Below are 27,478 nucleotides of genomic sequence, written 5' to 3' on the forward strand. Positions count from 1 at the left end.
ACACTTGTGTCTAACACTGCATCTTGTCACTAAGCAGCAAACAGTCAGCCATAAGCAACTAGGTCCTTCTTGATAGAATCTGCCAGCCTCCCAGGCTGGGAATAAAAGCTCCGTGCCCCTCTCTCACCAGGTTTTAATAAGTGTGGCTCAAGAAATGGTGGCTGTTCCCACCTCTGTTTGCCCCGGCCTTCTGGTTTCTCCTGTGCCTGCCCCACTGGCATCCAGCTGAAGGGAGACGGAAAGACCTGTGACTCCTCTCCAGAGACCTACCTGCTCTTCTCTAGCCGAGGCTCCATTCGCCGTATCTCACTGGACACGGATGACCACACAGATGTGCATGTTCCTGTTCCTGGGCTCAACAATGTCATCTCTCTAGACTACGACAGTGTGGATGGAAAGGTCTACTACACCGATGTGTTCCTGGATGTTATCAGGTATGAGCAGCACTGAAACCGGCAGGAGATACAAACCTGATTCTCAACAGTGTAAGGCTATGCTCTCCGTTGACAGCTAAACAGACTGGATGCCTTGGTCGCTGAGATACAGAGCCGTAGTTCTGACTACTTCACAGCACGCTATACTTCTATTGCTTGTTTGTTGGTTTAACGATTGTAAAGCTACTCAGGAGGCTGAGATTGAAAGATCACTAGTTTGAGGCCAACGTGGGCAAGGCCCAGTCTCACAAAGATAAAAACACAGCTGGTTTTACGGTGGTTCCCCACCTATAATCTCAGCACTCAGGAGGCTGAGGCAGAAAGACAAGGAGCTTAAGATCAGCCAGGACAGTATGGCACTCTCCTGTTTCAAAAACACAATAAACAGGATGTAGCTCAGTTTATGGAGTGCTTGTCTAGTGTGCAAAAAGCCTTGGGTTTGATTTTCAGCACTGTCTAAAGTTGGCACTAGAGATGTAGGGGCAGAAGGATCAGAAGCTCAAGGGCATCTTTGGCTATATAATGAGTTTGTTTGAGGCCTGGGCTTCTCTCTATCTGTCTGTCTGTCTGTCTGTCTCTCTTTATATAAATCAAGTTGGGAACCTGGAGTGTCCACATTTAGTTCCAGGTAGTGAGAATCCCCTAAGGTAGATGAAAAGCTGGAATCTATATTGTAGTATAGGAACCTTAGCCCAATGTTAAGTTTTATGTTGCCTTACAAAGTTGTTTTGAATGATTTTTTTTTGCTACTCTTTTCTTTATTATTTCAACACAACTCAAGAATATGATGTCATACCAATACAAGTGATTTACCATGGCAGAAATTCTTAGATGGGATATATAGATCTTTGTCTTTGTTCTCCTGAGGGTGTATTAGGATCTCATGTGGCATGTACAGTTTAGAGAAATCCCCCAAGTGACTGGGACATGATCCTTATCCCTGGTGCACAGGTCTCTGTGTAAAAGCACAGATGGGATTTAACAAACCTTTCCTTTCTATCTATGCTTTGCTTTATGCTAGAGACCAAACCCAAGACCAGTGCTCTACCACTGAACTACACTGTACTACTTCTAGTTTGCAGGAAACACTCTAAAAATTCACTCTCTCCTTCATCCTCCATGTACCGAGCTTCTATCATGCTGGGTGCCGAGGAATGTATTTTATCTCTGTCTATGGAGCTTACAATAAGTTTCAGGGTATTATTTCTGTTAGTCTGGTTACTGATGCAACCCTGTATTGTTCCCAAGGCGAGCAGATCTGAATGGCAGCAACATGGAGACTGTTATTGGTCATGGGCTGAAGACCACTGATGGCCTGGCAGTGGACTGGGTTGCCAGAAACCTGTATTGGACAGATACAGGCCGAAATACCATTGAAGCATCTCGGCTAGATGGTTCCTGTCGCAAAGTGCTAATCAACAACAGTCTAGATGAGCCCCGGGCCATTGCTGTTTTTCCCAGAAAGGGGTAAGTTCATGTCTAGCAGGAAAGAGGTCCAGGCTAGAAGAGCCTGATAGAAGACATGCTTCTGAAGGTGCTTACAAATTAATTGATTGGTGTGTCCAGTATGTTCTGTCAATCTCTTGGCACCATCTACCCATGCTTTGTGACAATGGCACTATTGTGTCTTAGGTACCTCTTCTGGACAGACTGGGGCCACATTGCCAAGATCGAACGGGCAAACCTGGACGGCTCTGAGCGGAAGGTCCTCATCAACACAGACCTAGGCTGGCCCAATGGCCTTACCTTGGACTATGATATCCGCAGGTGAGAACCCTGTCCCAAACAACCACCTGGAGATGTGGTGGGTCAGGGGGAGGACAGAGATGACATGGGGGAAAGAAAAGATGGAAAGCTCCTTGGTAGACAAGGAAAAGGAAACTGAGACGATGAGACAATACAGTCTTAGCTCTGAGGTGCTAACTCTAGCCCGGGACCCTCAGTGGGTTTGGTCTCCTCAGTTTAAAAGTGTTGGTTAGAGGACCTTCAGTAGACACAGTGTCTCCTATTTTCTACATCCAATTAGGGCCTGCTTCTTAGGTTTGTTGCTTACCTGAAGAAGCACAGGCTCTGGAACTGGCAATTCCTCCTCTAGATTAAAAACAACAACAAATCTGGAAATGTGAAGGGCCCAGGAAGGTAGCTTCTCCTTCCTGCCCGCAGAGGAAAAGAACAAAGGTCACCTGTGGAGTTGGTAGGGCCACATGGCCTGAGCTCTCCTTCTGAGAACCATTTATGAAAATGTGGGCTTAGATTTCTGGAAAGGACCCAAAGGGTGATCAGATTGCCAAAGGAAAGGCTGGGGTGGCTCCTCTAGGATGTCTGGAGTCTCCGTGTCTCTGCAGGCAGCTCCAGGAGCTACACCTCCTTCTTCAGCTGGGACTTACATGGAAGGCTTGTTTCCTGACTGTGCAGCACCTGGCAGTTCAGCTCGGGAAGGAAAAGATAGCCCCTTGTGGGAAGACCTGGGTTCCCCTGTACCCATCTGCTCCCCTTCTCGTTTTCTTTACAGAATCTACTGGGTGGATGCACATCTGGATCGGATTGAGAGTGCTGACCTCAATGGGAAGCTGCGGCAGGTCTTGGTCAGCCACGTGTCCCACCCCTTTGCCCTCACACAGGTACTGGCTCTGGAGAGAGGTAACTAGACCTCCCTGGCTAAGGCGTTCCTGAGGGTTCCAAGTACTTGGCCATTCCGGCCCAGCACTTCCAAGTTCTACCATTTGAAGGCATGGTTCTCAGAGGTGCACAGAATCAGCTGCAGAGCTGAAAACTGCAAGTCCCGGGGCTCTGGCTATGGAGAAGTTGCTTTGTGATGACCGGACCCAGGAATATGCATTTCAGATAAATCCCACTGTTGACACTACCGCTGTGCTCTTAGCTCACATTGTTAAAGTTAGTTAGGGATTTTAGGCAGTCAGCTATTTGGTAAGTGTCTGAGTGCCTTCACATTGAGTCTGATGCCTACCTGAGTAAATGACTGGATAACTTTAAACAAGACGCAGAACCCCTGTAGGCTGTAGTCACCTATAAAAGATTAGCTCAATAATAACATCCTCCTTAAGTATGCAGTAGGTGTACACAGGACCTGGCACACGGTAGACACCAAATGTGTTCTATTAATTACTCACTGATGACTGACAAGACACCTGACAAGAGCAAACTGAGGAAGGAAGAGTTTATTTCTCTCACACTTCAAGGGTTCACAATATCAGGGAAGTACTGATGGCAGCGACAGGAGGCAGCTAGCTGGTCATGGTGGATCCGCAGTCAGGAGACAGACATCGATGAGACCTGCGCCCACCCATCTGCCTTTCCCTTTTGATTCAGGCCAGGACTCCGGCCCACTCACGTTAGACTGAGTCTTCCCATCTTAATTAATGTACCTAGAAACCTCCCTGACATCCCCTGGAGTTTGTTCCCATGGTGATTCTACCTGCCCTCCCTCCGGTTTGACAATCTAGAATTAACCATCTAGTCAGGTGAGGTGGTTTACAGAGGCAGATGGATCTCTGTGAGTTCAAGGCCATGCTAGAAAGGGAAACATAACAAGACCCCGTCTCAGAAAAAAAGATTAGCCATGGAATGTAACCATTTCAGTTATTCTTAGCTGTCATTTTGGGGAAGTTCCATGCCGAAGGCTAACTTGAGAGAACTATGTGGTAGCATAAGGTTGTAAATTCCAGCAATTAGAAGGTGGAGGCAGGAGGATTAGGAGTTCAAGGTAATCCTCAGTTACATAGGTAGTTTGAGGCTAATCTGGGCTTTATATGACCCTGTCTCAAAAAAAAAAAAAAGAAAGAAAAGAAAAGGAGGACAAAGATAATTTGGGATAGGATAAGGAAGACTGAGTCTAGGACACATTCTCAGACATTTAAGTTCTGCCTGCTTGACAAACATCATCCACTCTACACTGTTTCTTTCTTCCTTTCCTTTTTAAAACCATTTACTTATTTATTACTTATACAGTGTTCTGCCTGCATGTGTGCCTGCAGGCCAGAAGAGGGCACCAGATGGTTGTGAGCCACCATGTGGTTGCTGGGAATTGAATTTAAGACCTCTGGAAGAACAGATAGTGCTCTTAACCTCTGAGCCATCTCTCCAGCCCTACACTCTTTCTTTTGGATGCCAGGAATTGAACCCCACATAGCACTGCCGCAGAGCTATGTGCCCAGCCTTGTATTGTATATTTGGTTTTATTAGTCAGAAAGGTTTTTGTCTAGGTTTACCTGACGATAGGCTAATACTGAATATATTTTTTCAATCTACAAGTGTCCTCCAGAATCTCTAACATTCTACCATCGAGGAGACTAATGTTTCATGTCCCCTTTCAACCTTGGCTAGGAACCTTACCCACCAATACATGGTCAAGAAACTGTCCATAGAAATAAGCAGAGGATTTGAGCCAGGGCACTGAACAAAAAGACCAAAACAGCAAAGGCTGAAATGAACCTCTGGATTTCTATTTTCTGGGTAGTGAACTCTTCTTTCATTTGACTAAGGACTGAGTATAGGTGCTATAGACACAGATGACCAAGCACTTTCTTGTCCTTGAAGGAATGAATTGGACTGGGCCTGGTGTTATATGGCTCTAACTCTAGCACTTGGGAGGAAGAGGCAAGAGGTTCTTTTGTTTTGGGTTTGGGGTTTGGGGTTTTTGTTTGTTTGTTAGTTAGTTTGTTTGTTTTTTAAGACAGGCTTTCTCTGTGTAGTTCTGGCTGTCCTGGAATTCACTCTGTAGACCAGGCTGGTCCTGAATTCAAAGAGATCCGCCTGCCTCTGCCTCTTGAGCGCTGAGATTAAAGATAAGATATGTGCCACTACTGCCCAGATGGCGAGAGGTTCTTGAGTGTGAGGCCTGCCAGAAGCACAAGTGAGTTCCAGGCTAACCTGGGCTGCATAGCAAGACTCAGTCTCAAAAAAGCAAAACTTAGCTAGGTGTGGTGGGGTATGCCTATCATTCCAGCAGTTGGGAGATAGAGGCAGAAGGATTAGGAGTTCAAAGCCATTCTCAGTTACATAGAAAGTTTGAGACTAACCTGAGCTGCATAAGACCCTGCTTCAATAAACAAAAACAAACTAGATAAACAATCAATCAGACAAACAAACAAACAAAAAAAACTGAGTGGGATGGATGGAGCAGGTAGAAACACAAGCAATTTACTACTAAGTGCCAAAACTCCATGTGGAGTAGCTACGTGGTGCAGAGCAGTGTGGAGGGGGGAAGTACTCCATGAATCTGGAGTGGTTTCCAGAACATCTGGGGGTACGTAGAATTGATCTGGGGATCGGGGACAGAAGGCATTTCAGCAGAGGAGAGCACACGCTGAGGCACAGCAGTGGCACTGGGATCCGGCTGCTGAATGCTTCTTCTGGGTTCTTTATTGAGTAGCAGGACAGGTGGATCTACTGGACAGACTGGCAGACCAAGTCCATCCAGCGTGTCGACAAGTACTCAGGCCGCAGCAAGGAGACAGTGCTGGCCAATGTGGAAGGACTCATGGATATCATCGTGGTGTCCCCTCAGCGGCAGACAGGTGGGTCCCTGGGAACTGAGCCCTTTCCTCACAATCAGCAAGACTGACTCTGCTCACCACAAGGACTGTTAGTGACCAACATAATTGGAGCCACAAGAAGACCTTGTAGTTATCCCCTTCCTGCCCTATTGCCCTGGATTTCCTCCCCTTTGAGAAGTGTGAGACTTGGAGACCCTGTTCTGTCTCAGACCAGACATCTGCTTTGTCTCCAGGGACCAACGCCTGTGGTGTGAACAATGGTGGCTGTACCCACCTCTGCTTTGCCAGAGCCTCTGACTTTGTGTGTGCCTGTCCTGATGAGCCAGACAGTCAGCCCTGCTCCCTTGGTGAGTTCTTGGAACAACAGAGCCCTTGAAAAGGGAGGGGGCTGGCAGCCTCAACTCTGTCCTTTTAGGTAGCATCATACTGAGATAATGTCAATGAACTGGATGCTTGGGCTTTGTAGTGCTTGGACCTGGCCTTGTCTGGCCCCTGGCATTTACTAGAACAGAACTCTGCATTCCTGATGTCTTGCTAGAGACCATCAGATCATCATCTCTATTCCTAATCGTGAGCCAGCGGTTTTATCTAGAACCACTAATACTGAGTCCAAGTCCTGCAAGAAATGAGAGTGCCTGAGGTTAGGGAATCCCAAAGATTCTTTCAAGACTTCTAGCTGCTACTCTTGAACTATATATAGGTTTCTAGGAGCCTGTTCCAATCCTCTTTTCTCTCCAGTACCTGGCCTAGCGCCACCCATTCCCAGAGCCACCAGCATGAGTGAAAAGAGCCCAGTGTTACCCAACACATTGCCCACCACCTTGCGTTCTCCTACCACCAGGACCCGCACATCTCTGGAGGGAGCGGAAGGAAGGTAAGTAGGGGCAGGTCCATCAGTACACGGTTGCGGGTCTGGATTCACATCACCGTGCTCTCCTAGTAGAGCATTGTCCCAGTTTCATAATCTGGCAGATGAGAGATCATTAGCCACCAGACCTTATTATGTGAGACATGGTGTGATATTTAAATTGTAGATTACTTCATGATTTCTACTCCTACCCCTATGTGTATGCCTGAGACAGAGTTTCTCTGTCCTGGAACTTGCTCTGTAGATCAGGCTGGCCTCGAATTCATAGAGACCCACTAATGCCTAGCCTCCTGATTTCAATTTTGAAAGCAGAAGCAGTAGCTCCAAAATCAGTTCTCTAAGCTCAGTGTCTCCAAAGTGCTAAGATTGTATATGATCTAAAGCAAATGCTGTCTGCTCTACTCTGTGTTCTATGCAGTCTGTAAAGAAAACAAGCATCCAACTGTGAGCATGTGCGCGTCTCACTAACTTTGAAATGTTACCCATCATCTTTACTCTTATATTTTCTTAAGAATCTTTTTGTTAGCACGCTGGGCGGTGGTGGCGCACGCCTTTAATCCCAGCACTCGGGAGGTAAAGGCAGGTGGGTCTCTGTGAGTTCGAGGCCAGCTGGCTCTACAGAGCGAGTTCCAGGACAGCCTCCAAAACAATACAGAGAAACCCTGTTTCGGGGGAAAAAAAAAAGAATCTTTTTGTTGTTTTCACAGTGCTGGAAAGTGAACTCCATACGTGCTAGGCAGGTACTCTACTGCTGAGCTATACTCCTCGCTCCTAGGTGTATTTGGGAAACATCTGGACCCTCCTCAGACATTTTTCTAACTGTGTATGTACATAGGCATTCCTATGTGCATGTGGAGCCCACAGGTCAATGTGGAGTGCCGTCCTCAGTTGCTTCCCACCTTATTTTTTGAGACATGGTCTCTTCCTAACCTTAGAGCTCGCCAGTTGTCAAGGCCAGCAAGCTCCAGCGCTCCTCCACCAGTCCGGCCCCTTGTTCCTTTTGGTTTTTCGAGACTGTTTTTCTGGCCGTCCTGGAACTCTCATTGTAGAGATCCACCTGTCCCTGCCTCCCGAGGGCTGGGATTAAAGGCTTGCACTGTTACCTCCCAGCCTCCTTTGTTATTTCCTTCTAGTCTGTGATAATAAATGCCTTGATTATTTAAGTATGTTAGCTGGAATATAACTTTAAAGAAAAACCCCATCCATATAACTAAGCAGAACATAGGTACTAAAAGGAGAAAATCTCCTCTATTTTTTTTAGTTAATAGGCCATTTTTATGTGCTTGTGTCCCACAATTGAAGAAACAATAATAACAATCATTTCTGTCATTTTTTCACTTACTCTTTGACAATTTCATATATATACTGATTCTATCCACCTCACCTCTCATTCCACCTGAACTTTTTTTCCAGACAGGGACACTATGTCGTTTAGGGATCCTCCAAGTGCTGGGATTACAGCTGTTCCCACATCCACTTCCTCATGCCTTTCCTAGTGGAGTTCCAGTTGAAGATTCATTGTGTCTTGGCTTCAGATGCTCCTGGGCTGTCTGTAGGGCTTTCCTTCAGGCTGTTGGGAGGTGTCTCCAATTGTCTGCCATAATATGCCAGTAACCTTCTGAGCATTGCAGGTGCACTAGCTGGGCACTCCCTCTGGATGTCTCGCTTATTCCCTTGTGAAAGAGTGGAGGCAAGAAAAACAAGGTTTTTTTAACCTTGTGATAACTAACCAGATTTGCTTGGTTAGCAGCTATTTCCCATTAATTCTTATAGTATAAGAAAGATTTGAGCTGGGCATTGGTGGCACACGCCTTTAATCCCAGCACTTGGGAGGCAGAGGCAGGTGGATCTCTGTGAGTTTGAGACCAGCCTGGTTTACAGAGTGAGTTCCATGACAGGCTCCAAAGCAATACAGAGAAACCCTGTCTTGAAAAACCAAAAAAAAAAAAAAAAAAAAAAAAAAAAAAAGAAAGAAAGAAAAGAAAAGAAAGAAAGAAAGATTTGAATTGGTGTCCTTAGAACTATGTCTAGCTCACTCTAAAACTGCTACTTTTAAGGTAACATAATTGAAAACCTATTTAAACATGGCATAGCAGTTGAAAAACACTTCTCTCTCTCTCTCTCTCTCTCTCTCTCTCTCTCTCTCTCTCTCTCTCTCTCTCTGTTTTTTGAGACAGGCTCTCACTATGTAGACCAGACTGGCCTCAAACTTCTGCCTCCCAAGTGCTGGGATTAAAGGCCTGTATCACTATGCTTAGTTTAATATCACTGTGCTTAGTTTAATACATTTCATTTTTATACCATTGGGGGGGCGCATATTCAAGCACATGCGAGGTCAGGGACAAGTTGTAGGAGTTGGTGCTCTTCTTCTACCATGTGTATTCCAGGGGTCAAACTCAGGTCATCAGGCGTGGTAGCAAGAGCCTTTACCTGCTGAGCCATCTCCTAGTAGATTCTTTCAAGCCTGAAGCCCTATTCACAGCCCTTTCCTCCTTTCGTGGAAGAAGTGAGGGTAGCTGAGTCTTGTAAGCTTTCATGCCTGTTTTCACACCCCACAGATGCTCTGAAAGGGATGCCCAGCTGGGCCTCTGTGTACATTCCAATGAGGCTGTACCTGCTGCTCCAGGTAGGTCCTAAAAACAGAACTGCTGTGGAAAAGATTCTTCTGTTTATCTGTTTTGGAAGCAGACTATTTATTAGTATGGAAGCCATGCTGGCCTCAAACCCTGAATCTTCCTGCCTCTAGTCTCTCAAGTGCTGCAACTACGGTGTGGGTCCACCAACACACCTAGCTTTATAGACTTAAATCTCCACTCATTTCTTCCCTAGCTTTTGTGAGGAGTCTTACAGGGTTGATGAATTCTTTTCACTGACTACATCCACAGAAATGACAGTCCCAGGAGTCACCACTTACAAAGTACCTTTCAGGCATTTGATAAGCATTATATACCATGGATATGTATGTGTGAGTACTACAGTGCCCTGTCTTAGTTAGGGTTTCTATTGCTGTGACAGAGACCATGTAACTCTCAGGCTCTGTCACTGAAGGAAGTCAGGGCAGGAGCTGAGGCAGAGGCCACGGAGGATGCTGCTTACTGCTTCTCGTGGCTGGCTCAGCCTGCTTTCTGTAAGTAAGTCCTTTCTTAGGACTGCCTACCCAGGGGTGGAGCTGCCCTCCCCATGGAATAGGCTCACCCACATCAATCTTTAATCTAGAAAATTCCCACACAGGCCAATTTAAAAATACAGGTCAAGTTCAAAACAAAACAAAATAACCAACACAGCCTCCTTATCCATGAAAGATACATTCTAAACTCACCAATAAACCTGAAACCTCAGGTAGTACTGAATCCTATTACACTATGGTTTTTCCTATACATACAACATCTATAATAAAGTTTACTTTTTATGTTAGGTCGAGGAAGATATTAGCAACAGTGATTAATAATGCAATAAAACAATTATAACAATCTACTATAATAAAGTTATATAGATATTATTGCTCTTTTCTCTACAAATATTTTAATTCTCATTGAAATATAATAGTATTTTCAGGCCGTCATTGATGATAGGTAACTAGAATGCCAGAAAGAGAAATCACAAATTGGAGGGAGTTACTATCTGTACATGTGAACTGTCATTTAATTTCCACTAGTTATGTTTAGCTAATGGGAAGTGTGCACTTAGAAGTTAAGCATCTTGTCTTACATCACAATAGTAAGTAAGTGTTGAGGCTGGTATTGGAGATGCTTCCCATCCATCTCCTGCCCCTTGCTTCTGCGACCCTTCACTATCCTCAGACAAAATGCAGCCCCACACAGATAAAGGGCACCCTCACACCAACCACGGCTAGCAGGCGGTCAGCAGTTCTTGCCCAGTATGTCTCTGCTCTCCTAGGGGAAGGACTTCACATCAGCTATGCCATCGGTGGACTCCTCAGTCTTCTCTTGGTTCTGGTGGTGATTGCAGCTCTGATGCTATACAGGTAACCTCAGCCTTGCTGTGTGGGTGGCATGCTCTTTGGTCCCTGTTAGCGTATCTAGGTTCTCTTAAAGCTTCACAGTTTGCTGAATACCCCTCCACACAGCCTAGTTTGACCACTGGGCTCCTGGTTGGAGTAGCAGAAGGAGAGAGTGGTTTAATTACTCTTCTTCTGTCACAACCTCAGCAGTTTCATTACGGAGTGGCTGACTTTTTCCATAACCACCTCTACCTCAAACCATTGGAACTAGAAATGGTCTTCCCTTCACACAATACAACTTTTTACCTCAACATAGTTGAAATAGCATTGCTCTCTAGAAATCACTTTGAGAATGCACAATGTGTCATTTTCAATTTTGGATCCTTTAATGTACCTTTTTGTATATATTTTCTTCCCAGTGGTTTTGGTTTGGTTTGTTTTTTCCTCCAAAATAGGGTTTCTCTGTGTAGCATTGGAGCATGTCCTGGAACTCACTCTGTAGACCAGGCTGGCCTCAAACTCACATAGATCTGCCTGCCTCTGCCTCCCAAGTTCTGGGATTGAAGGCATGTACCACCACCGCCCAGCTCTTTCCAGTGTTTTAAACATTGCAAACAACAAAACTATCTGAATTTTGCAGCCCCCATTGAAAATAATAATCTAATAATGCAGCTGCCACAGAAAATAATATAATAATAATAGAACTTGCCTTTTAATGGGACAGTATCCCATTAAACCTGGTAATCTTAGCATTTCTATCCCTGTACTGAAACACTGTGACCAAAAACCTGGGGAGGAAAAGCTTTGTTTTGATTCCACATCATTGTTAAAATCAAAGGAATTCATGGCAGGAACCTGGGCAGGAGCTGAGGCAGAGGCTGCTTACAGACTTGCTTTTCATGGCTTACCCAGTCTGTTTTCTTTCTTTCTTCCTCTCTTCCTCTCTTCCTCTCTTCCTCTCTCTTCCTCTCTCTCTCTCTCTCTCTCTCTCTCTCTCTCTCTCTCTCTCTCTCTCTCTCTCTCTCTCTCTCTCTCTCTGTTATTTTTTGAGACAGGTTCTCTGTCCTAGAACTCTCTATAGACCAGGCTGGCCTCAAACTCAGGGATTCACTGTCTCTGCCTCCAAAGTGCTGGGATTAAGGGGATGCACCACCACACTGGGCTTCCAGCATACTTTCTTACAGAACCTAAACCACCAGCCTAGAGGTGTCCCCACCTACAATGAACTGCAACCTCCCACACCGATCACTAAAAAGAAAATGCACTACAGGCTTGTCTGCTTGCAGACCACTGGTTCTCAACCTTCCTAATGCTGTGACCCTTTAATATAGTTCTTTATGTTGTGATGACCCCAACCATAAAATTACTTTCGTTGCTACTTCATAACTGTAATTTTTCTACTGTTATGTATAGTAATGTAAATATTTTTGGAGATAGAGGTTTGTTGAGCAGTCACGACCCACAGGTTGAGAGCCACTGTTATAGACTCATTTTTCTCAGTTGAGGTTCCCTCCTCCCAGGTGACTATAGCTTGTGTGTAAACCTAGCCAGCACACCTGGTAACAGAAGTATTACTCCTCACTATACAGACAAAGATCTAAGCTTCAAAAAGATTAGGTTATGTCTATTCATATTCCAGCTAGTAGGTCACAGGGATGGAATTAGAACAAAGATTCATCTCTGCCTAGCAAGTAACCCAAAATGAGTATGATAACCATTCATGGCTCACAGTTCATGTGGAATAGAAATCTGGATGCAGATTCACTGTGTCTCTAACAGGTTGTAATCTGGGTAACAGCCAGAGTTATGACCTCATCTTGGGGCTTGACTGGAAAAACCACCTTCCACATCTACTCAAATAATTGTTGCAGGATTCAATTTCTTACGGGATATTGGTCTGCTGCTTGCTTGGGGACCTTTCTATAAAGAAACTTACAACATGGCAGTTTCTTTAAAGAAAGAGAGAAAGGGAGGTAGGATGCATCACTCAAGATGGAAGCAAATCTAGTATCTAGTACTTTTGCATAATGGGTTCACTAGAAGTGAGTCACCAACTCCAGCCCACACTCGAGGGGTGGAATTCAGAAGAGTGTCAATGCCAGGAGCCGGTCACTGGGACCTACACAGAGGCTGCTTCCCACATGGGTTACATCTTCCCCCGGTATCATTCCTATAAAGAGCTCAACTAATTTCTGCTTAATTTTTCCTTTTGAAGACACAGAAAATCCAAATTCACCGATCCTGGGATGGGGAACTTGACCTACAGCAATCCTTCCTACCGAACCTCCACTCAGGAAGTGAAAATTGAAGCAGTTCCCAAACCAGCCATATATAATCAACTGTGCTATAAGAAAGAGGTAACAATATTTATTTAGGTTTTTCTAGAGGTTGGGGAGCAGGAGAGAGGAATTATAACTGAATTGCCTAAGTTGATGAGTAAGGTCTGTGTGCTGTTCAATCTACCATTTTGGAAATTATAGTGAACATAAAACTGAGTGCAATTTTGGTTTCTGCAGAGATAAAGAATCTTTGGGGGGCCATAGTAAAGGCAAGACTAGAAGATTTAGGTCTGAAAGCAGTGAGTATCTATCTATCTCCCTGAAGCAGATTTTCCAGGTTTATGGATGCTTTTCTTCATGGAGTGTCATCCCTCTGGGCTGGGGCTGTACCCCTCTAAAGCAAGGGAGTTTTTTAGACAACACTCCCAAATCCAAGAGCCTGTACTCTTTCCTTCTCTAATCACTGATCCAAGCCCCTGTTGTTGGGAAGGGCTAGCTTTTTTATCCTTGCTCTTAAGGTTTTAAGAGATTTTTCTAGAAACCTGAAGATTTTATATATTTTTAAAATTTTTTTGTTAAGTCATTACAAAATTATTTACTGATTTAGGAATGAAAAATAGTTCCTTTTCTGCAGGGATCTGAGGTCTAAGATGTCAGATTTTTCTAATCTAGTAGAACTTGATTCCTTCTAAAATCCTGTAACCTTCTTCAAGCTCTTCCCTAAGAAGGCCCTTTTCAGTCTGCTCTGATGTGTTTAGTAGTCAACCCTGCAGGACCCTCACTGTACACAGTAATCCTACACTTTCTGGATCCAGGGATTCCTGTATTTAAAAAGCTGCCACTATAATGCACAAGGCTGCCTACAGTTCTGGGGATGGGAAACCTCTCCTCTATTCCTGGGAAAGACTCTTAAGGATTCTTGGGTTCCTAGAATGTGGGATGTCCCAGAGAAGAATCACAATGAAGACTATCAGAACTGAGAAACAGGTCCAAATGTGTAACTCAGCCGTGCAGCACAGGCTAGCCCACCTGCACTGCCATAGACAGGAAAAGGAAACTGCGTGACCTCTTTCTTTTGTTGTCTGCTTCTTCCTCAGCAGCTCTTCCATCCCTCTGACAGCCTTTCACCCTTTCTCTTCTGATTTCCTGATTTCAGGTACCTGTTGCTCTCTGTGTGTAGAGGAAATGGTGTTCCCAGAACTACCACTGTTATGTGTCTCACCACTCCCCGACTTACCCAGTGCATTTCTGTGATGAGGACTTTCAGTGGGCCTGCGTGTTATCTCACACTAATTTCAGCTCGAAGGGTGTTCTGGGAGAATAGGAGTCTCTGTGTGTGCTTGCAAACTACCTCTGTCTCTCTGCATGATTGAAGGCAGAGCCCATCATCAAGCACCTAGCATAATATCTGCTTAATGTAGGGCCTTAGTAACTATGTGGAATTGAATTGTTACTAACAGAAAGCAATGGTTGGAGACTATGGATTCTACCCCAGGGGATGGAACCCAACCTATGATGGCCCTTTTGCTCCTAGTAGTAGTAGGATAATTAGAATCACCCACAAGTCAGGAGTGAGGCCGCCCTTGAAGAATACATGAAGGGAGAGAGAAACTTGAGCAGAACTCAGAGCTATCCTTAGAGTGATGCAGGTTGCTTGGGATGGTCCCAGGGCTAGTGGAATCAGGTCCAGAGTATCCTCCCCCAAAGAGTTATAGGCTACAGGATCTCAATGATGGATATTATGAACACAAATACAAGGATTTTTCTAAATCTCACTCCCCAAATCTTACCTCCTAAATGTTCCTACCACAATTAAAAAGATCATTCAAAGTAAACTAGTACATAAAAATCCCTAATACATGCACACTGAATTGCTTTTGCCAGTTGTTTTTGATTACTTATGTCAGCATGATGTCCCATTAATAAACCACAAGAATGATGCAACACACTAGCACATGATACTACTTAAACCCCTGGATAAATGCATGCTGAATTGCTTTTGATTTCTTATGTCGGCGTGATGTCCCACTAATAACCCATGGTAGCAGTACAGCAACAGCTATCACGTTTTAGTGTATCTTGTGTCCAGTGCTCTAACAGTTGCAGTCCATGAATTGCCTCATTTAACCTGTACAACAATTGGTGTGACTTATAGATGCTGTTATTCCCCTACACTGCAGATGTGAAGATTGGGTTTTAGAAGTGCTAAGTAATTTGCTCAAGATAACATAGCTAGTAAATGGCTATGTAGGACCAGAAGCCATGGTTTTCCTCCTCCCTCTGTGATTATGTAATTATCAGCACGGCTACCCTTAGCTGGGACCTCATCTTTGCTTTGACCTACTAGTCTGTGGGACTTTTGTCCTCCATAGCCACTTTAGTCCAGTTCTGCTTCCATTTTCAGCTAACCATGAAATCATATATAGGATGCTAACTGACTATGTGTCTCTATTCTCCACCCCAGGGTGGACCTGACCACAATTACACCAAGGAGAAGATCAAAATTGTAGAGGGAATTTGCCTCCTCTCTGGAGATGATGCTGAATGGGATGACCTCAAGCAGCTTCGAAGCGCCCGTGGGGGCCTTCTACGGGATCATGTATGCATGAAGACAGACACGGTGTCCATCCAGGCCAGTTCTGGCTCCCTAGATGACACGGAGACAGAGCAGCTGCTGCAAGAAGAACAGTCTGAGTGTAGCAGTGTCCACACTGCAGCCACTCCAGAAAGACGGGGCTCTCTGCCAGACACGGGCTGGAAACATGAACACAAGCTCTCCTCAGAGAGCCAGGTCTAAGTACCCACATTCTCGTCCCTGCCTGCCTGCTCCTTCTCCTCTATGGATTTGTGTCACATAACAGCAGGCCCCTTTCCCATGTGCTCATCTTCCTCCTCCTCCCACTCCAAACTGCTTCCAAACCCCCAGAGAACCTGTTACTCACCTGAGCCCACAACTACCCAGGGACAAGAAATGAGGGCACATCTCAAGAATTTAGACCTGTTTACCATGAGCCTCACCTCCTGTACTCTATCCTGGGCTCCCTGAAACTGGGTTCAGCATGATTCCTGGTCAGCATAGAGCTCCGTCTTCCCTTCCCTTGGCACCCTCAGTGCCTGGCCCGCAGCACCACCGCAATTGATGATGTAAGACTCTTCCCCATCACAGCTGACATGATGGTTTCTCTGTGAACTGGCCTGCTAGGGGCTGGGACTGGAGGTCACAGGTAAAAGGTAATGGATAGAGGTTGAGAGAAGAAGGGAGAATCACCCCAGCTGGTCTGGGTGTTTGGGAAACCTCCCGCCTCATGTGTTGGTAATTATGAAAAGTTTTTATGGGGTGTTTGAGCCCTGGTGTCTTGTCCATTGCTGGCAGTGGACATTCTTCTCACCCAGGAGTCACAGCTTTGTCAGAGCTGTAATACAGGCGAAGTGTGGATGTGGCTTAAGCTGTTCTTTCTCCTGCTGGAATGTCTGGGGCCATTTCTACCTTGGATAACTGGAGGCCCTTGTCATGGCAACTCACTAATAGGAACTCCCTCCCGGTGCTGCTACTGGCCAGTCCTCTTCCCAAGCCTTTAACCATGTTGTGAGCTTGAGAGACCAACGGGTGGGCCTTGGAGACCAGACCTCTAAGACATTTAAGAAGCTCTGCATAGATTAAGCACAGTATCCTACCTGAGCTTCACTATTCTGACTTTGTCTCCTTTTCTCTTGGATCCTAAGAGAAGCAACTCTGTAGCCTTCCAAAGGATGCCCAGACATTTTCCTAAATGGCTAGGAAGAGCAACTAGAGAGACACAAGATACCAGGGGCTCAGGAGAAGTAGTTTGAGGCTGCAATTCTTGAGTTCATTCTCAAGTGCTCAGGGACACAAGTTCATGGGCACAACCTGTGGCTCTAGGGTAGAAAAGCTCACATGCCAGCTCTTCTCAGCCTCACTAAAGTGCCATCACTTGCTTCATGCTCCTCTACACCAAGGGCTGCTCTCAGCAGAGCTGAGACTTTTTGTGCTGCCCTAAAATTTCTTCCTAGCTCTTCACTTCTGAGAGAGGGGAGTCTCGGTGTGCTTTTTCTAAACTGTCCTTGTGTCACTGTCAGTCTCTAAAGTCCAGTGGTAAGGGGGACCAACAAAGATGCAACGTGGTGAGCAAGGAGTAGAAAGGTAGTTAGAACCAGTCCAGAGCAAGTCCAGGCACTTCTCTCTAGACACCGAGGCAGCAAAAGAGATTGACAGAAGCGAAGAATGGAGGGGAACTTTCCTGATTTAAGACATCTCTCATGGTCATTGCTGTTCAGAGATCAGCAGCCAAGCATATGCATGAAAAACAGGACCCGATCAAATCTTTTCTGGCCAGTTATAGGAGTAGGAGACAGATGTCAATCCATTCGCCTTGTTCTCAGGCCTTTTCCAGTACACCAACTGAGAAAACTGCATTGCCACTTCTAAGAGGAACATTTCACCCTGAGTAAGGCAGCATTTGAGTCTTTAAAATCATAGTTGGGGAGGAGGAGGAGAAAAAAAGGAGGAGTGGCATCCTCCTGAGTGGAAAGAGGCAAGGTTCTTATTGCACTTGGGCTGTTCGGAATGTGGAGGACATGTTTGAGGGAATATCTATTTGAGCACTGATTTACTCTGTACAAAGGGCAAAAATCTCTCTGTCCTAAACTAATGGAAGTGATTTTCCCATGCTCATGTGTAATGATTTTAACATTACTCACTGGAGAGATTGGACTTTCTGGAGTTATTTAACCACTATGTTCAGTGTTTTAGGGCTTTATGATAATTTAATATAAATTTAGCTTTTCTTAATTACTTTGGCTGACTTGGAGTCATGACTAATTTTGCACCTGCACTATCTGGCAGACCCATGCTGTGGAAAACCTACTTGGGGACATCGCCTCTTCCATCTTCAGAGATGTGTGAACCATGAAGGGAAATAAAGGGTGTGGGTTTTGTGTTGGTGTTTCAGCTCATCTTGAGAACACAGGTCAAGGTGAGAGAGTTCACTGGCATGCCACCCCGATTGACAGGTTTCGTCTTGAAGGCAGCTCGATGGGTGGACAGAAGCTGCCTGCCCAGACAGGATCACAGTCATGATCATTGGTGACCTCTCCAGAAGCTAGTGTCATGGCATGTATACCATCAATCTTCTCCTTCTGTTTTCATTCATTAAGGTTTCCCATGTCATAAAACTTGACTTTGCCTTGCAATGACGGTGACCAGCAAATCTGTCCAACACAGTGTGAAAAAAATCCCAGAATGGGACTGGCTGTATCTCCAATACCACACATACAAAGACTCCCGTTTTTAAAAAGCTACATTCTGCCAGGCATGGTGATCCACACCTTTGATCCCAGCACCCAAAGGCAGAGGCAAGTGGATCTCTGTGAGTTCAAGTCCAGTCTGGTCTACAGAGTTAGTTTTAGGATAGCCAGAACTGCATAGAGAAACCCTGTCTTGAAAAACCAAAAACCTATTCTTTTAATTTACCCACTGTAAGTCAAGGCTAGAATAAGACACTAAGAAGCCCATCTCAGGTTCTCTAGGCATGTTATTCCTATAAAAATTAGGCAACTTTCTAGTCCTAATGCTATGTACATGTAGAAAGTTTGGTTTTAAGTTTCAATGGTTGATTTTCTAAAGCCTAAACTGTTACTAGAATAACATCAATAATTAGGCACCACCAATACCTAAACCACAGCACCCTCACCAACACCTACTCCCCAAAAGAATAAGTAGAAGAAAAATGAAAAAAGTAAGAAAGTTGTGTTTGATTGACAAGAGATTTGGATCTAAACCACAATATATAATTTTCCCCGTTTGGGCAGTGGGTAGGTGAACCAGAAACAAAACTTGATGAAATAGTTCAATGACAACTAAACCCTTTCTCTCCCAACATTCTTTAAAAGGAAAACAAAATCCCATAACAAGAATAGAACAATCTTAGACTCTTAAGGCGGAGAGGAGGGTTGAGAATTCCTTGTCCAGTTCTCCAGATACAAAGCCTAAACCCTTTACTGGCAGAAGATGAGTCAGTAAACACCTTGCTTTTCTGTGGGGCATAGAGGGAATGGTGGCAGATGTGGTAGACCAGCCTGATCTAGTGAGTTCAAGGCTAGCCAGGGCTACATAATGAGACCCTGTATAAAAAGGGAGGGGGGCAAGAATGATGGCATAAACTTGAAATTCCAGCATTGGAGAGATGTTCATAGGTGATCCTGGAGGCTTACTGGCCAGACTGCCTAGCCTAGTTGTCAAATTGCAAGACTGAAAGAAAAAAAATTGTGTGTGTGTGTGTGTGTCTGTGTGTGTGTATGAGAGAGAGAGATCTGGATGGCTCATGAGGGGTGACTTTTGACCTCCATGTACGTACATAAACACATACCCACCACAGAATTTTAACAAACTAGTCTAGTGGTTACATGTGCCTATGATCCCAGAATTCTGGAGGCTGAGATGGGAGCATTCTGAGGCCAGCCTGAGCTAGTGAAACTTGTCCTCAAAAATGAACAAAACAGGCTGGAGAGATGGCTCTGTTATAAGAGCACTTCCTGCTCTTGTAGAGAACCTGGGCTTAATTCCCAATACCCACATTGTGACCCACACCATCTGTAACTCCAGTTCCAGGGGATCTGATTCCCTTTTCTGGTCTCCATGGATACCAGGCACACATATGGTGTAGGTAGACAAAACACTTATGCATATAAAATAAAAGTAAATATATATTTTTTAATCATCAAAATGGGTTGGACAAATAGCCTAGCAGTTAAAGAGTGCTTACTGCTCCTGCAGAGGGTCTAGATTCAGTTCCCAACACCCACATGGCAGCTCACACCCACCTGTAACTCTAATTCCAAGGAATCTAGCTCTGGCCTTTTTGGGCATTGAAAGTATAGAGTGCACATATAGACACATATATGTTTTAAAATACATCTATTTTTTTAAAAAATAAAACTAGCCTTAACTACATTTTTGCAAATTACATTCAAATGAGGTCACTGCCTTTCAGTATTATAAGAACAAACGGTGGAACCTGAGATGAAAAGGTCTGTGGCGTATAGGATGTTCCAATGAAGAGGATTTTTATACTGAATTGTGTGCGCACATGTGTGTGTGTGTGTGTGTGTGTGTGTGTGTGTGTGTGTGTGTATACACACGACATTGCCCATGTGTATATAGCAGTCAGATGACCACCTATGGGAATCTTCTCTGTGACCTGTCAACTCAGACCATCAGTCCTGGCAGGAAGCAGCTTTACCCATGGAACCATCTCTCAGAGCCTGACAGGAAGGTCTTTGTGACATGAATTGACACTTATCCAAACCTAGGCCTAAAGAAACCTGAAAGGCAGTGATGATAAGCATTTGCAAGAGCTAAGGGCGAAAACAGTACTAACATTTGAAGAGGTCTCAGATTTCTATTTATGGACATAATTAAAAAAGAAATGTGTCAAAGATCTGGGGATGTAGCTTAGTGATAGGCCTCTTGCCTAGTGTGCACAAATGCCTGAGCTGCTGCCTCAACACTGCCACCAAACAGAGGGGAAGAACAATTGGGTCCCTTTTCTGTTTTTCCAAAGTCTATGGCTTCTCCTCACACAGAATGACTCAAGTGTTCAGTCAGTCGCTGTTTCCAAACATTCCCTTGCTTGCCTATTTATTTGTCTCCCAGATCATTCTCCTGCTCTGCATAGGGAACAGTTTTATTTCCAGTTAAGTGTTAAAACAGACTCAGACAGCCTAAGATTCTGAATTTAAGCCCAAGATTAAGTTAGTTACTAAACTAACTAATTTGTTTGTTTCACTTTGTTGGACATAAAGAGCCAAGAGCTCACATAGCCTGCCCCTCCCTGTGGTTTAAGAGCTGGTTGATGGCTAATGTGACTTCTATCTTTCCCTCTGCCTCCTTCCTCTTTATGAGACTGATGTTTCTGTGGTCAAAGTTCCTTGGAATAGTCTACATTTTGGAGGCTGGAAAAATGGGCTGTAAGGAAAGTAAAGACATTGTTTAAAAGGTTATTTTTTCCTTCATTTAACCAGTACCTATTAACTGTGACAGAGCGTAAGCTAGGAAAGGCTTCATGATCTTGGAGACCAGTTACAGCGCAAATCCCAGAGCCACTTGAGATGTGTATTAGTGTCACCATCATCTCCAGAGGAGTATTCAGGAGCACTTCGACTGAAGGCAAAGGGAATTCAATCACTGAAGCTGTTCCTCTTAGGCTGGGAATAAGGATCTACATCCCAGGCTTGGGATGCTTCAATCAGAATGCACTTTGTGGTTATAAACAGAAGGAGCACCTGCTCCAACCCTAATGGACTTTTTAGAAATGCCTAACAGTTACTCAGCAGCCACAGTACTTGACATGAGTTTCCTGTTTCTGGTTCCAAGAATACAGTGTTCACTTTGATCCCTGATATGTACTGTGCTATGCTACTCTTGTTTAGAACCCTTGGGAGGGTTCATCCCTGGGATGAAGTCACAAATAGCTCTAATAATTTAAGTGTTATTCAGTGATAATCCTGGGCTGCCACAGGTGATTTTGGCCAAACACTGAGCACTTGCTACGGGAAAGATGCTATATAGGCTTCTACAAGACCTAGGGTCCTGCCACTTCCTTTCCTCCACTATCAGATTCATCCCCTCCTCTTCCCATTCATCTGCTCCAGCTATACTGGCTTCCCTGCTTCTCAAACCTGCTGTGTGTGCTTCAACACAGGGCTTTTGTATAGCCGTTGGTTCTGCCTGACTCTTACATATAATCATGACTAACTCCTTCACCTTTAAGTCAGCCCAGTATCATCTCAATATAAACTTAAACTGACCACTTCCTTAAAAAGTACTGTCCTAAGCAGGCTGTGGTGGTGTATACCTTTAATCCCAGCACCCAGGAGGCAGTGGCAAGTAGATCTCTCTGAGTTCAAGGCCAGCTTGATCTACACAGCAAGCTCCAGGCTAACCATGGTTGCATATCTTTAAGGGGCTGGGGAGATTCCTCAGTCAGTAAAGTGCTTGCTGTGCAGGCAGAAGAACCCTGAGTTCAATCATTTGTAAAAAGCCAGGAATGATAATATATTTCTGCAATCCCAGTGCCGGAGACTTGGAGGCAGGAGGATCCCTGGGGCTTGCTAGCCAGCTAGTCTAGCCAAATTGGTGGGCTCCAGGTTCAGTAAGAAACCATGTATTTAAAAATTTTTAATTTCGTGGAGAGCAATTGAAGAAGACACTTGATGTCTACTTCTGGCCTCTACAAGCACGCGCATATACATGTGTATATAAAATTCAGTCTAAGAACATACTGTTTAATTTATTTGTGTTGATTATCTATGTCTCCTCACCATAGCAAAAGCTCCTTGAGTGAAGGGAATTTTTGTGTGTGTCTGTTTTGTTCACTGACTATTCCAAATACCTAAAACAGTCCCTCGCCATAATAGGTATTCAATAAATATTTGTCAAATGAATAAGTGAATGGATTCTGACATCTTAGATGCACACCTTCAACATAAGGTTGAAGACAAAAAAAATTGCCATCTTGTTCTAAAACTCTCCAGCACCCATGCTGCACACATCCTTTACTGAGCAAATCTGAGGTAGCTATCAGCCTCTCCTTTAAGTGTATTCTTCAGACTATATTTGATAATTTTTCAATGAACTATATGTTTATGTATTTGACTGTTTCTGCATATTCCTTATCCATTTTCCAAAGGTTCCTCTCCTTCCTTACATGTAATTCTGTTCTTACCACCTATCTTTTACTCCTTCCGCTCTCTCCCCCCTGTAATTTCATTCACTCTGTAGAAAGCAGCTCCCAAATCAATACCACTTAAGACTTGATCTTGTCTCCCAGCTTCCCATTGGTATTTCCTAAGCCTTCTTGGACGATTCCATTTGAATGTCTCATTGGTATTTGACAGAAAACAAACATAAAACTAACCTTTCCTACTTTCCCTTGGGGCAGGCCTCTCCTAACTTCCCACTTCCATCTGGGCAATAATAGTCCTCCCTGTCTCTGGGCTCTAATCCTAGCACTTTGGACTCATTTTTTCTTATCCTTTTCACTGCTGTTATATTAGACTCCAAACCAGGATACCAACCCTCACTCAGAAGCTAACTAATTTGCTTAAGCTCTGACTTTTGTCAGTCATCCATAACTCCAGTACTAGGCGATCCAAAGCCCTCTTCTGACTTCCTGAAAACATTCATACACATAAATGAAAGAAATCTACCAGGTGGTGGTGGTGCATGCCTTTAATCCCAGCACTCAGGAGCCAGAGGCATGTGGATCTCTGAATTCAAGGTCAGCCTGATCTGTAGAGTGAGAACCCTGTCTCAAAAACAAAGCAAGAAAGAAAAAGTAAATGTAAAATTTCAAAAACAAACAAAACCCTCAAATTCCTAAGTTCAGTCCCATATATATAATGTACTTTCTTGTCTTTATGCCTGCTAATTGACATTCTCCCTGTCCCTTGCCCCATTCATATCACTGGTAAAATGCTAATTTTCCTCCCTTTATTTCCATTTATATTAAGCTTCTTGTGATTCCAGGAATACTATGAACATCTTCAGGCATATACACACTTACACACATACACTTAAGTTTGCCTTTTTGTTTTGTTTTTTGATACAGGGTTGCTTTGTATTGTTTTGGAGGCTGTCCTGGAACTTGCTCTGTAGACCAGGCTGGCCTTCAACTCACAGAGATTCAACTGCCTCTGCCTCCTGAATGCTGGGATTAAAAGGTGTGTGCCACTTGGGAGGCAGAGGCAGGTGGATCTCTGTGAGTTCGAGGCCAGCCTGGTCTACCAAGCGAGTTCCAGGACAGCCTCCAAGACAATACAGAGAAACCCTGTCTCAAAAAAAAAAAAAAAAAAAAGGTGTGTGCCACCAACGCCCGGCTAAATTTGCCTTTTTAAATAATAAAATTTCTTCTTTTCTGCTCCAACAAATATAGTCAAATTCTGTTTTGTGAGCATACGTGTGTGTCTGCCATATACATATGTGTGCATCTGTGTGTGAGTGCAATTATTCCTATTGTGTCCATGTGGAGGTCAGATGTCTGGTGTCTTCCTTGTCCTCTTCACCCTGTCCCCCTTTTTAGATTTTATTATTTTATGTATATGAGTGTTTTACTTGCATGTGTGCCTGGTACTCAGAAGAGGGCACTGGATCTCCTGGAACTAGACTTACAGATGGTTTAGAGCTGCCATGTAGGTGCTGGGAATCCAACCCAGGTCCTCTGCAAGAGCAGCAAAGTGCTCTTACTGCTGAGCCAACTCTCCAGCGCTCTGTCCTATTTTGAGGCAGGATCTCTTGGTTCTCACTGTTTAGTCTGGCCTGGCTAGCCAGTCAGCCCGCAGGGTCCACATGGCCCTGCCCCCAGGGCTGGGGTTACAGAGGCACACTACCACACCTGGCTTTGACCCGGGTGATGGGAAGCCCAAGCCAGGGCCTCATGCTTGCCCTCACTGAGCTGTCCTCCCCAGCTCGGTCCATCAAATTCTTTTGAACAACTGTACATGTTCTTTTGATATTCCATAATTTATGCAAAAGGTTTTCTTTTGATGGCCATGCGATTTTCAGATTTTTTTCTAGCTTCCCAGTGGCTCAGTAACATTTTTACACATTTTTCTTTGTATATGTGCATAACATTACTGGGCCAGAGAATCTGTAGATCCAAAAGTGTCCTCCTAAAAATTTATACTCAAATTTAACAGTGAAGTTGAGCATTTACTTCTCCAGATATTATTCTGAGGTGATCTCCTGCAGTCCTGGTGGGCTTCTAACGGACTACGTAGCTGATGCTTGCCTTGAATTCCATACTCATTCCTAGAGTGCCTAGAACTACCAGACTCACAACTTCTTCTTTACCTTTTTGTTTTATTTTATTTTGGTTTCTTGAGACAGGGTTTCTCCTTGTAGCCCTCGTTGTCCTGGAACTCTCTTTGTAGACCAGGCTGGTCTTGAACTCAGAGATCTAACTGCCTCTTTGCCTTATTATAATAAATCCTTATGTTAAATTTGTAAGGGAAACATCATTATTATATTATAACTTAATATTCATAGGATGTTGGATATTGATTCAGGGAAGAATTTTATCTGGGTATGGTGTTGCATATGCTGTAATCCCAGTACTGGCAAGGTGGAGGTGGGGTGATGTCACAAATTTGAGGCAGCCTGATCTATAGTGCCAGTTCCAGGCTAGCCTGGATTAAAGCGTGGGACTCTGTCTCAAAAACTAAAATAGAGCAGTCAAGATGGCTCAGGTGGTAGAGGTGTTTGCTGTCAAGTCTGGCAAACTGAATTTGAGCTATCTGATGGAAGCGGATAACCAACTCCTAGCAAATTATCCTCTGACTGTTATGCACCACCATCCCTCCATAAGACAAGTAAACTGTAATGAAATCGAATTTTGATGATCGTATTTCATGAAATGAAAGCCTCTTCTTGTCTTCTTAAAATAAGCATTTGCAGAAGGCATTGCAGTTCATAAAGGCCATTCCTAGACACTCAGCTTGTTGTATTAAATCCTCACATTAAATTTGTGAGGAAAACATAAGTATTGCATTTCCTCCAGGTGGAAACGGAGGTCCTCATTAACTGAGAAAAGTGATTTGTTCAAAAGAAGTCCAGGGGTATAATTTAGTCTCCTGCCTCCATTCGAGGCTCCTTCTACTACATTGTAGTTGTCTCTTGTTTCCTTCCCTCTTGGCACACAACTGCACAATCAATATTTGTGAATGCAAACTCTCAAAAAAAGAGGCAGAGATGTTGACAGTAGTTTAGACATCTGTAGTTAGGTAAAGGCAACGTGGTGATGGCTGGGAATGCACAGATTTCCACACACCTTTCGCTCTTCGTTCTGAAGTCGTTGGGAGCCATTGGCTGCAGTAGCCCAAGGAAATGCAGCTAGCTCCGCGCTGCCCCTTTAAGACCGCAGGCGGCGCGTGCCCACCGTCCTTTCAAACGGACCAATGAAAGGGCTAGAGGCGGTCTTCCGAGGACCAATAAGCAGCGAGGACACTGCGGGGTGTGCGGCGGCCCAAGCGGTTTTAAACGGCTTAGAGCAGGCCCCTCGGTTCTGACCCGGCGGAGGTGAGTGGGAGGTGGGCCTCACCTAGTAGTCTGGACCCTGGAGGCCCCGCGTCGCGCGCGCCTGGCGACCCCCGTCCGCGGGTGGGGCCCTCGGCGGACGCGCGCCGCCGCGGTCTCGCGAACCCGGCAGGTCTGAGGCGGCGAAGCGGGGCGGAGGCCGGAGAGCCCGCGGCTGGCAGGGCGGGGGGCGTGGGCGCTCGCTTGTGCCGGAGACCCGGACGGGGATTCAGGTGAGCGGAGCGCGCGGCGGGGCGCTACGGCAGCGTCTGAGGTTGGCGGGCGGCGCCGGGCCGCGCCTGGAGGCTGAGGTGTCCGAGACTGGGGCGGGGGCCCAGCGAGCAGGCCCTTGGTGGAGTGCGCCTCGCGGAATTGTCAAATGAATGAACAAGAGCCCTGGAGGGTTGTGGTGGGTGTGAAGGGCCTAGACGCCTCAGAGCCGGACCTGAGCGTGGTGCCCGGGCTTGGCTCCGTACCTGCGTCCCCTACCTGCGATGGTTTTGTTTTTTTAACGATTCTGATCATTTATCGCCCCGCCCTTGGTTTTTTCCCTCAGAAAGTGTCAGCAGAGTTCGGGTGTTTTGCAGCTGTGAAGGTTTCGGGGACCAGTACAATAGCCAGTAGTGTAGGTTACCCCAGCCCTTGCCACTTTGAAGCTAGGTGAATGAGATTCTCACTTTTAAGCTCTTAGCAAATCGTTGTTGTTGAGAGCTACCCAAGTCGTGATAATTGCCAGGCAAGATAGAATGCATCCCATTTTGTTTCTTGCACAGGAAATGATGAGAGAGATGTTGCCAGAGTGGCTGCTGTGTGTTACAGAATATATTCGTGTTGATGAAATCTTAACAATGAGTTTCTGATTCAGCATCAATAGAGGTTTTGCAGAACTTGCTCCAAATGTATGCACGGCTCTAATTCTCCTAGGAACCAAGACATTAAATCTTGGCCCAGATAGGATGCTTGCCTTACGTTATGCATAATTATAGAACTGAAAGCTCATTTTTAGAAAGGTGAAATCCTTTTTTTCTCCGTTTCAATCACCCTGGAAAGTCCTTCTATGACCCAAAGAGCAAGAATATAAATCAGGCAAACAGCCATTTGAGACTTATTAAAGGGACTGGACAAACTGTAAGGTTTAGTATAAAAATCAAAATCAATTTAGTTGCCAGCGTAAGTAAAATCGACGTAGTAAAATTGTACTCAACGTTTTTGTTTAAAATTTTTTTTAACATAGGGCTCAGTACTTTGTGACAGTGATTGTTCCTCCAGTGAGCCTGGGGGGTGAGCACCCATATGACCCTACTCACAGCCATCTGTAACTCCAGTTCCA

General features: G+C 44.8%; 2 protein-coding genes across 6 annotated transcripts in view; both read left to right on the forward strand.

The window, feature by feature from the left end:
* Positions 1 to 17,871, forward strand: part of Lrp4 (LDL receptor related protein 4) — a 53,158-nt gene extending 35,287 nt beyond the window's left edge. The window contains exons 28-39 of one of the 3 annotated variants that reach the window (XM_040745829.1): positions 131 to 434; positions 1,683 to 1,901; positions 2,067 to 2,201; positions 2,947 to 3,055; positions 5,827 to 5,971; positions 6,184 to 6,297; positions 6,689 to 6,824; positions 9,377 to 9,444; positions 10,716 to 10,803; positions 12,995 to 13,136; positions 14,156 to 14,214; positions 15,523 to 15,657. In XM_040745829.1, coding sequence (XP_040601763.1) covers positions 131 to 434; positions 1,683 to 1,901; positions 2,067 to 2,201; positions 2,947 to 3,055; positions 5,827 to 5,971; positions 6,184 to 6,297; positions 6,689 to 6,824; positions 9,377 to 9,444; positions 10,716 to 10,803; positions 12,995 to 13,136; positions 14,156 to 14,200 — 1,505 coding nt within the window. In that variant the 3' untranslated portion in view covers positions 14,201 to 14,214; positions 15,523 to 15,657. Of the gene's footprint in view, positions 1 to 130; positions 435 to 1,682; positions 1,902 to 2,066; positions 2,202 to 2,946; positions 3,056 to 5,826; positions 5,972 to 6,183; positions 6,298 to 6,688; positions 6,825 to 9,376; positions 9,445 to 10,715; positions 10,804 to 12,994; positions 13,137 to 14,155; positions 14,215 to 15,522 lie in introns of all 3 variants that reach the window. The other 2 variants (XM_040745830.1, XM_040745828.1) reach the window with 2 other exon arrangements.
* An 8,174-nt stretch (positions 17,872 to 26,045) lies between these two features.
* The window catches only part of Ckap5 (cytoskeleton associated protein 5), a 94,478-nt gene continuing 93,045 nt past the window's right edge, over positions 26,046 to 27,478 (forward strand). For 2 of the 3 annotated variants that reach the window (XM_040745823.1, XM_040745827.1), the window contains exon 1: positions 26,046 to 26,151. The gene's annotated coding sequence lies outside the window, so the exon portion shown is untranslated. Of the gene's footprint in view, positions 26,152 to 26,264; positions 26,382 to 27,478 lie in introns of those variants that run through there. The other variant, XM_040745825.1, reaches the window with a different exon arrangement.

The sequence above is a fragment of the Mesocricetus auratus genome, unplaced genomic scaffold (genome assembly GCF_017639785.1).
Source record: "Mesocricetus auratus isolate SY011 unplaced genomic scaffold, BCM_Maur_2.0 Super-Scaffold_100004, whole genome shotgun sequence".
NCBI lineage: Eukaryota > Metazoa > Chordata > Mammalia > Rodentia > Cricetidae > Mesocricetus > Mesocricetus auratus.